General features: G+C 53.1%; 1 protein-coding gene across 1 annotated transcript; it reads left to right on the forward strand.

Annotated features, from left to right (window-relative positions):
- The first annotated feature begins 585 nt into the window (after positions 1 to 585).
- CHRNB1 (cholinergic receptor nicotinic beta 1 subunit) lies at positions 586 to 8,791 on the forward strand. The gene is made up of 11 exons (XM_021694706.1): positions 586 to 643; positions 728 to 867; positions 1,391 to 1,435; positions 1,950 to 2,059; positions 2,144 to 2,252; positions 2,578 to 2,725; positions 3,048 to 3,257; positions 6,208 to 6,431; positions 6,919 to 7,100; positions 7,427 to 7,574; positions 7,864 to 8,791. The coding sequence occupies exons 1-11, from the start codon at positions 586 to 588 to the stop codon at positions 8,002 to 8,004; spliced, it is 1,515 nt and encodes a 504-aa protein (XP_021550381.1). The 3' UTR covers positions 8,005 to 8,791.
- Positions 8,792 to 9,441: the final 650 nt, after the last annotated feature.

Here is a 9,441-nt window from a genome sequence, read left to right on the forward strand (position 1 = left end):
CCCAGAGCTTCTAACTTAATAGAGCTTGCTTTTACCTTACAGCTTATAACTTCAGCTAAGTCTTAGGTACCCGAAAAGGGCCTGACTAGATTTTTCTGAAAAGCGTGTAGAGCTAGGGGCAGCCCTGAGAAAGATCAGGAACCCACCAGTGAACTAGGAGAGAGGCTCCCAGTAGCCTCAGACCTGGGCAGGGAAGACGGAGGAGACCCTAAAGGGAGGGGCTCGGGCTCAGAGGCGGGTCGTTCTTCCTCAGGCTCTTTCTATTTCTGGCTTGTTGCAAGAGGGGTGCATACTCCCCTCGCCCGCACAGACCCCGCTCAGGCTCCACCCATCCCCTGGCTCTGCTCCCAGGGGACGGGGTCTCCACTCCATGCTTTCTCAATTAAAGACGATTTATACAACTGAAGTGTTGTCTGTCATCTGTGGGTGGCGGGCATTGGCAGTTGCTTGGGGCGGGACCAAGTCCCAGGGGCGGGGCGGGTGGGCTGGCGGCTGCCCCCAACAACAGGTGCACATTCCTGGGCGCCTCGTCATTTCCCCTGCGCTGGCGAACCGAGCGAACTCACTGAGCAACGCGGCCGGGCTATGACCCCAGGGCGGCTGCTGCTGCTGCTGGGGGCGCTGGGGGCGTCGCTCGCCCCTGGTACGTCTGGGCCTCAGGGGGGCAGTGACGGGGCCAGGGGTCGTGGCCGGGCGCGGTGGCTTCACTTCGTGCTCTCCTCTCCAGGCGCCCGCGGCACGGAGGCGGAGGGCCGGCTCCGCAAGAAGCTTTTCTCGGGCTATGACAGCTCGGTGCGGCCGGCGCGGGAGGTGGGGGACCGTGTCGGAGTCAGCATTGGCCTCAGCCTGGCGCAGCTCATCAGCCTGGTGAGGGCGCACGCCGGGGTGGAGGCCCGGCGCGGTGTCCGGCTGGGGGCGTGGCTTTGGGCGGGGGCCGTCTGGGGGCGGGGCCTGGGGCCCCGTTAGCAGAGATTGGGTCGAAATCGGACCAGTGGACAAGCTGTGGGCGTGGCTGCTGGACCGGCCGCGGGTAGAGCCGGGTAGGGCGAGGAACCCTGAAGTGAGGCCGGGGCTACGGGAAGGCTGGGGGGCGGGCCTTGAGGCGTGGTCGCAGGCTGGGGCGGAGCTTGGCGCCGGACTAGGTCGGGAAACAACAGCGGGCGGAGATTCAGGGTTGGGTGAGTTACGGGCTGTGGGTGGGGCCCGGGACGGCCGGAAGTTTCCGGGATAGAGGCGGGGCTTAAGTCAATTCCGCATCTAGGAGGCGGGGCTTGGAGGCAAGAGAGAGGGGCTCAGAAAAAGAGGGGTTTCCAGAGAGAGCTTGACCCGCCGAGCCCCTTCATTTCTCTCTATTCCCATCACCTCTACCCTTTAAACTTTTCCCTTCTAGAACGAGAAGGATGAGGAGATGAGCACAAAGGTGTACTTAGACCTGGTATGGAGACCCCACGGGGTGGGAGAGGGCGCCCCGCTGCCTTTCCAATTTCCTCCAATGTCCCGCTCAGTAAGAGTGTATCTTGCATCACGACCTCAGAAAACATAACGGAACGGAAGCTTCAGGAGACAATACCTATCTTTACTATGGGAGTTGCATTCCACACATTTCTTATTCTAATTTTTTTAACAATGTTTTGGGGGCCGCTAACTTGATTCCCGACCCACTAAAGGGTCGCTAACTGCAGTTTGAAAAACAGTTTTAGTGGCTAGCTAGTGCAACCTCCTCATTTTTACAGACTAAAAACCGGGGGCCCAGGGCGAGGGAAGAGGAAATTGGCTGATGGGGTCCCAGCGAGTAAAGGTGCAGCCGGAATCAGAGCCCCGACTTCCAGGACCATAGCCCAGGCCTGTCGGCTCCCCTTCCTTGCACTCCCTCTCCGGCTTCCTCCGGACATCCCACGTCCCCTCCCAGGCTCCAGTCCCGGACAGCCCCTCAGCCTCTGCTTCCACAGGAGTGGACTGACTACAGGCTGAGCTGGGACCCCGCGGAGCACGACGGCATCGATTCACTTCGCATTACGGCTGGATCCGTGTGGCTTCCGGACGTGGTGCTCCTAAACAAGTAAGCTCTTCCCCGAGGCGGGGAGGTGGGCGGGGCCTCCGGAGGGCGGGGCCTGATCCCGACCGAGAAGGTTCCTCCCCGCAGCAACGACGGAAATTTTGACGTTGCTCTGGACTTGAACGTCGTGGTGTCCTCCAATGGTTCCGTGCGCTGGCAGCCTCCCGGCCTCTACCGTAGCAGCTGCAGCATCCAGGTGCCCGGGCTTCCCCTGGGAACCCTGCTTCTTCCAAGACACGGCCTCCGCAGCGACTCCCGTCCCTCCTCCATTATCCCCCATAACCCTCCCATATCGCTCCCGTCCTCCTGATTTTGCGTTGTTTCATCCTCTCTGCCCAGTGTCGCTGACTTGCAGTGTTTCTCAGTGACCTCGCTCCCGTTGCCCATGGCCTCCCCTAATAACCTTCCAATTCGTCTGTGACCCTACATCCCTGTGACCTGCCTAATGACCTCCCAACGCCCCCAGCCCCGAACAGTTCTCTGGCAGCTCTGGTGACACCCCCCACCCCCGCTCCATCCAGGTCACCTACTTCCCCTTCGACTGGCAGAACTGCACGATGGTGTTCAGTTCCTACAGCTACGACAGCTCCGAGGTCAGCCTGCGGGCCGGCTTGGGTCCTGATAAGCAGGAGCGGCAGGAAGTGCGCATTCATGAAGGGACCTTCATTGGTGAGTGGGCATGGCTCCCACGTCCATGGGCTTTATGATTTCCAGTTTCTAACAGGCTGATAAACACCCTCCTCCTTCAGCAATGCCCAGTACAACCTGTGGGGTCGGGAAGGTAAGTGGGACTCTCTACATTTCGCAGATATGGAAGTGGAGACTCGTTCATCAGAGATGGGCTGCCCAGCCCAGTGTCCGCAGCTAGCGCCTTATCACATCAGCCACCCTCAGGTCTAGGATGTGGCAGAGCAAGCCATATCTGGCAGCAATAAGGACAGGTCCCACATCTGTGTCCCTTTCTTCTCTCCTCCCCTCTCCTTCCTCCCAGAGAATGGCCAATGGGAAATTATCCACAAGCCTTCTCGGCTAATCCAGCCTCCAGCGGATCCTAGGGGAGGGGGGGAAGGACAGCGGCAAGAAGTCACCTTCTACCTCATCATTCGCCGGAAGCCTCTCTTCTACCTGGTCAATGTCATTGCCCCATGCATCCTCATCACTCTTCTGGCCATCTTCGTCTTCTACCTGCCGCCAGATGCAGGTAAGGGAGGGAAGAGCTGGCAACCCTCCTTCTTACCAGTTGCTCAGCTTCTTCCTGTCCACCCTGAAACCAGGCAAGGTTTTTCTGCCAACCCAAGCCATCATGGATTGTGCTTCAGCGATCTTGCCCAGGTTTTCCCTTCAACCAGAATCTTCTCATCTGGATCCAGGTTTTCCCTCTAACCTCAGGCTCTGCCTCCCCTCTGCTGCCCACTTCTCTCCGTCCAGGAACTCCTGAACTCTTTCCTTCAGAATCCTAAGATCTCATCCTTGGAACCAACAAACTCCTGTGGTTAGACAACTCTCCCCTTCCCTTTCCCCATTCCTGGTATACTCCCCCCAACTCCCCCCCCCCCCCCCCCCACACACACACCTACTAGTCCCTTGGAGATTCCCTTGGAAATAATAGCAACATTTCTCTAGGGGGCAGCATAATGTAGTTACGGAGTAACCTTGGGCAGATTCCTTCCTATGTGTCCCTACCTAACAGAATTATTTTGAGGATTAATTGAGTTAATAGAACTATGCCTGGTACCAAGTAAGTTCTATGTAAGTGTTATTATTTTTACTATTTTTGAGCGCTTGCTATAAGTAGTACAGTTAACATGTTACATACTTTTTTTTAAAGATTTTATTTATTTATTTGACAGAGAGAGAGTGACAGCGAGAGAGGGAACACAAGCAGGGGGAGTGGGAGGGGGAGAAGCAGGCTTGCCGCCAAGCGGGGAGCCCAATACGGGGCTCGACCCCAGGACCCTGGGATCATGACCTGAGCCGAAGGCAGATGCTTAGCGACTAAGCCACCCAGGCGCCCCAACATGTTACATACATTAACTCAATTCTTTTTTTTTTTTTAAGATTTATTTATTTATTTTAGAAGGGGGAGAGGCAGAGTGAATCTCAGGCCGACTCTGCGCTGAGCGCAGAGCCAGACACGGGAATCGATCTCATGACCCAGAGACTACGACCCCAGCCAAAATCAACATTCGGACCCTTAATCGACTGCACCACCCAGGCGCTCCTACGTGAACTCAATACTAATCTTTAGAACAACTCTGTGAGGTGAATACTGAATTGTCTTCCCACTTTACAGAGAAGGACAAAGAGGCTGAGAGAGTTTAAGTCATTTGCCCCACCTTATAGTTAGAGGTAGTGTCACGATTCCAACTCTGGTTGGTGCCAGTCTGATTCTGAGACTGAAATCCTTAACTCTGGTATTTAAAGTATGCTTTCCTTCTCTCTGGCATCAAGTAATCTGTCTAGGGAAGGAAAGTGATCCAGCTCTAGAACACACTTCCAAATGTAACTTCTACTTCCTCCCGGAGCAGAGCAAATCTTGGAACCCAATATTATATAGGACTTAAGTAGAGCAGACCATAAAAGTTTTTTATTTCGATACCTTCCTTGAAGTTTGAGGTGCCTATTTTATGCCACAGGAATATTCAGCCACCTGGCATATCCTTATATACTTTGTTTCCTTTTTTAGATCCTTCAAGTTGCTATTTAGTTCCTTTTAAAAAGCTACAAGGGTTGGTCTATTCATTCACGCAATGATATTTGTTTAGCATCTATAATGTGTTAGGTAGGCACTGGGAATACATCAGTGAATAAAAGAGACAAAAATCCTTGCCCTTGTGGAGTTTACATTCTAGTGGGGAGACAGTCAATAAACAAGATAAATAAATCTATTAGATAGTATATTAGAACAGGACAAGTCCTAAGGAGGAAAATAAAGTAGGAAAAGTGGTTAGGGAGGATGAGAATGGGGGTAGGGGTTACAATTTAAAATAGAACAGCCAGGGGGCGCCTGGGTGGCCCAGTTGGTTCAGTGTCCGGCTCTTGATTTCTGCTTAGGTCATGATCTCAGCGCTGGGCATGGAGCCTGCTTAAGATTCTCTCCCTCTCCCTCTGCCCTCCCCCCGCCAAAAGAATAAATAAAAATAAAATAGAACAGTCAGGGGCCCCTAGCTGGCTTAGTCGGTACAGCACGTGACTCTTGATCTTGGGGTTGTGAGTTCAAGCCCCACACTGGGTGTAGAGATTACTTAAAAATAAAATCTTAAAAAGATAGAGAATGGTCAGTGAATGCCTCAATAAAAAGGAAATATTTGATCAGTATTTGAAGGAAGAGTTGAAGGGGGTGAGAGAATGACCCTGGCAGATACCTGGGGGAAGAATGTACCAAGTGGAGTTAACAGTGAATGCAAAGATCCTGAACTGGGAGTGAGCCTCGTGTATTCACGAAATAGCCAGGATAACTGAATGAAGGAAGCAAGAGAAAAACAGTAGGAGATAAAGTCAGAGAGATAATGGGAAGAAGGCCTTGTCAACCACACTGAGGGCTGGCTTTTATGCTAAAGAAGATGAGAAGCCACTGGAAGGTTTTGAAAAGAGAAGTGATACAATCTGATTTACATTTTAACAGGATCAATCTGGCTGCTCTGTTGAGAACAGTCAGCAGGGGGAAATAGGATGAAGCAAAGAGGAGGCCTTTATAATAACTCAGACCTGAGGTAATGGTGCTTTGTACGAATATATTTTGAAGGTACAGCCAGTAGGGTTTGCTATGGATTGGATATGGGATGAGAGCGAGAGAGGAGAGTTGAGAATGACTGATAGGACTTTGGCCGGAGCCCCAGGAAAGATGGATTTGCCATTCATGAAATGTGGGAGCCTGTGGGAGGGTTTGGTGGTCAGGGGATTAATTTTGGGACATGTTAAGTTTGAGACGTCTATTGGACATCGAAGCAGAGAGGTTAAATCAGCAGATGCCTATAAATCTGGGGTTTAGGAGAGTAAGTCTGGGCTGGAGGTATAATTTTAAGAGTCATCTGCATGCAGTTGGCCCTTCCAAAAGCCTGTCCTTGTGTGGGCTGGAGGTCACTGAAAATGCCATGGAAATTGCCTTCTGGCAAAGCCTAATCCTTCTGCCTTCCCCTCTGGCCCGCAAGGAGAGAAGATGGGGCTGTCCATCTTTGCGCTGCTGACCCTTACCGTGTTCCTGTTGCTGCTGGCAGACAAAGTTCCTGAGACCTCCCTGTCTGTCCCCATCATTATCAAGTACCTCATGTTTACCATGGTCCTCGTCACTTTCTCAGTCATCCTTAGTGTCGTAGTCCTCAACCTGCACCATCGCTCACCCCACACCCACCAAATGCCCGTTTGGGTCCGCCAGGTAAGATGTCCTCCTCCGACCTGTGTTAACTTTCAGTCCTGGTGTTCGTTTTTTTTGTGCAGGTATCACTCCTGCAACCCGCCTACCAACTTCAACCTTCCCTTTCTCAGACCTAAGGGAGAACTGCAACTCCTGGTGGAATGTTCTAGTGCCGGGGCCTGTTGGATGTTGAAACGTTGCGCAGCTAACTTTACCCTCCCGACACTGTCATGGCATAGATTCCTTACTTTCTTCGTCAGTAGTGCTCATACTGGGTCTCAGGGTAACATTCATTCCCAGGGTCAGGTCCTGTCAGGGTGGAAGCCCTCGGAACTTTCCTTTCCAGTCGGGACGCCTCGCAACCCACTTAGGAGCTCTGGAGGCTGTGTGGCTGGGGGGACGCGCGCACGCATGCGCGGGGATGGGCAGGTGGATGGGAACGGCGGGCCGCTTCGCTTGCGGTCTGAAAGCGTGAGAGCCCCCGCCAACACGCCTTTCTACTCAGCAGATCTTCATCCACAAACTCCCTCTATACCTGGGTCTGAAGAGGCCCAAACCTGAGAGAGACCTGATGCCAGAGCCACCTCCTGTAGCCCTCAGGGATTCTCCAGGAAGTGGCTGGGGTCGGGGAACAGATGAATATTTCATCCGGAAGCCACCGAACGATTTTCTCTTCCCTAAACCCAACAGGTAGTACCTACTCCCCGTCGCCTACAAGGAAGGGAGAGAGGGAACTACAGTTCCCAGAAGACTGTGCGGAGGCGGGCGGCTTAAGGTCCCAGAAGATGCCCTTGGGCATCATGGGAATTGTAGTACCCCCCCCCCCCACCGCCTACTTTGCGGAAAGGCGGAGACTAAAGCGTATAGAGATGGGAGGAATTGCGGAAGGCTGGAGAGGTCGCCGCTGGCGGGGAGAGCCTAAAGGGCCTTCTCACGTTTTGAAAACTGACAAGAGTGTTGGAGGAAGGGGTCGGGACGGAGCCTTGAGCCTGGCCAAACTGTCGCGGCTCTTCCAGGTTCCAGCCTGAACTGTCTGCCCCGGACCTGCGGCGACTTACCGATGGTCCAACCCGGGCTGTGGGCCTGCCTCCCGAACTACGGGAGGCCGTTTCCTCCATCAGCTACATCGCTCGGCAGCTGCAGGAGCAGGAAGACCACGACGCGGTAAGTCCAATGAGGGTGGAGCAGGGCGGGGCCTGGGTGGCCTCGGTTCCGCCCGCAGACCCCGGCTCCGCCCCAGCACCCGCTCTTGCTTCTGATTGGAAGCTCGCCTCCCTTGGTCCCGCCCCCTGCTTTCCGACTGGTTCCTCGCTCCATCGGTCGTCCGCAGTTTCGTTTTCCTCGGTCCCGCGGCCCGCCCCTGTCTCTGAGCCGTGAGAGAAGGGCGAGGGTACCGGGCAGGCCTTCCCTGGGGCTCTGGAGCTCAGGGACCGTGTACTCTGCCTACCCCCAGCTGAAAGAAGACTGGCAGTTTGTGGCCATGGTAGTGGATCGCCTTTTCCTGTGGACCTTCATCATCTTCACGAGCATTGGGACCCTCGTCATCTTCCTGGACGCTTCGTACCACTTGCCCCCTGCCGACCCCTTTCCTTGAGGACAGAGGGCCAAGACGCAGGTCCTCGGCCAGCTGAACTGAGAGTTGGGCAGCGCTGTCAAGGCCTGTGCCTTTCTGCCTCTCGACTCCACTAGGAATCCAGGCTTCCCATATCGTTGCCTTTCTGGGGAGAGCGCCCAAGTGGGACGGGGCCGACTGAAGCCCTGGGCCCCACCGGAAATGCACTATCGGTTTATTTATTCTTTGGCTTCTTGTAGAAGTTCCTTTGGATATCAACACTAGGTTGCCGGTAGAATGGAACAAAGTAGACTGTACGCCCTAGGAGGGCAGGAACTGCGTCTTGTTCACTATAATACCCCAGTACCTAACACAGGCCCTGACCTATAGGATAGTAGGTGCTTCACATTTGTTGAGTGATTAGAGAATTTTTTTTTTCCTGGAAGGAACTACATCAGTTCTTTCCTTCCAGTAGTGCTTATGTTTGCGTGTTGGGACTAGTGGTCATTCTCTTTGTTTTTACTTTCCTGTAATTTATTGTTTTGTAATAAGTGTTATCCTTAGGATTAAAAAAAAAAGGTTATTTCTAAAAGGATGCATTTGTAATGAGGGGGGAAAAGAGCACTTTAAAAAACCTTCATTCAGGTTCCAGCTTTGGTGCTCAAACTTTGGATAAGGTACTAAGCCGCTCTGGGCCTGAGATTCCATGACTGTAAAATGAAGCTAAGAATAGTATCTGTCCCCAAGTCTGAAAGTCACATGAGAAGATGGGAGCAAAAGCTCTACACAGTATACATCAGAGTTTGCAAACTGGTGTGTTTGTGTGACCTGTGTTGTTGGCCTGCACAATTTTTAGTGTGAGTTAGCTACTTTAAAAATCTGGATACTGCACAGAGAAATTTGGATTTCTGGCTTCTCTTGGGAAAAAAAAAAATTAAACTACAGTAACACCGGGCCTGATTCCCCTGTTGGCAGCAGCCTGCTAGTGCTGATCAGTGTGACGGCCCACCCTGGTCAAGGTATTTGCACCAGAACTCCTCAAAGCCCCCACCCAGCCGACCAGCTTGGCTCATTTCACTTGCCTGTTCCTCCGTAACATTAGACAAAATCAAGGGGAGGGGTGGGGAGATGAGTTGAAGGCAATGAGAGGCTAGGAGTAGAAAAAGAAAGGTGGTGGTATCTCACGACCATCCCTCACTTTATGCCCATTTCTTTTCGATTTGGAGAGCGGGTCGCACCAGGTGTAAGGCGCACGGGACATTAGGATCTTGTGCCCAGCAGGCTGTGCGAACTGGGCTGAGTTAATGTTTCTGCCTGGAGGTCAGACCAAAGTCAGCTTGAGCCCTAGTGGCTGCAGCTGTTACAGTGAAGTACACAGGGTCACCAAGCCCTCACACCTCCTCAGCTGCTGGAGGCTGTGCCCTCAGAGGAATCATACAGCCGCAGCTCCCAGGATCCCTGGGAGACAAGGTAAGCATG

This window comes from Neomonachus schauinslandi, chromosome 15, assembly GCF_002201575.2.
Source record: "Neomonachus schauinslandi chromosome 15, ASM220157v2, whole genome shotgun sequence".
Classification (NCBI taxonomy): domain Eukaryota; kingdom Metazoa; phylum Chordata; class Mammalia; order Carnivora; family Phocidae; genus Neomonachus; species Neomonachus schauinslandi.

Bases quoted from the DNA above. Each gene is read 5' to 3' on its own strand.
- CHRNB1 (XM_021694706.1), top strand. From the start codon at position 586: ATGACCCCAGGGCGGCTGCTGCTGCTGCTGGGGGCGCTGGGGGCGTCG. The intron at 1,436-1,949 runs GTATGGAGACCC...CTGCTTCCACAG, and splicing joins CAAAGGTGTACTTAGACCTG to GAGTGGACTGACTACAGGCT. The intron at 7,575-7,863 runs GTAAGTCCAATG...GCCTACCCCCAG, and splicing joins AGCAGGAAGACCACGACGCG to CTGAAAGAAGACTGGCAGTT.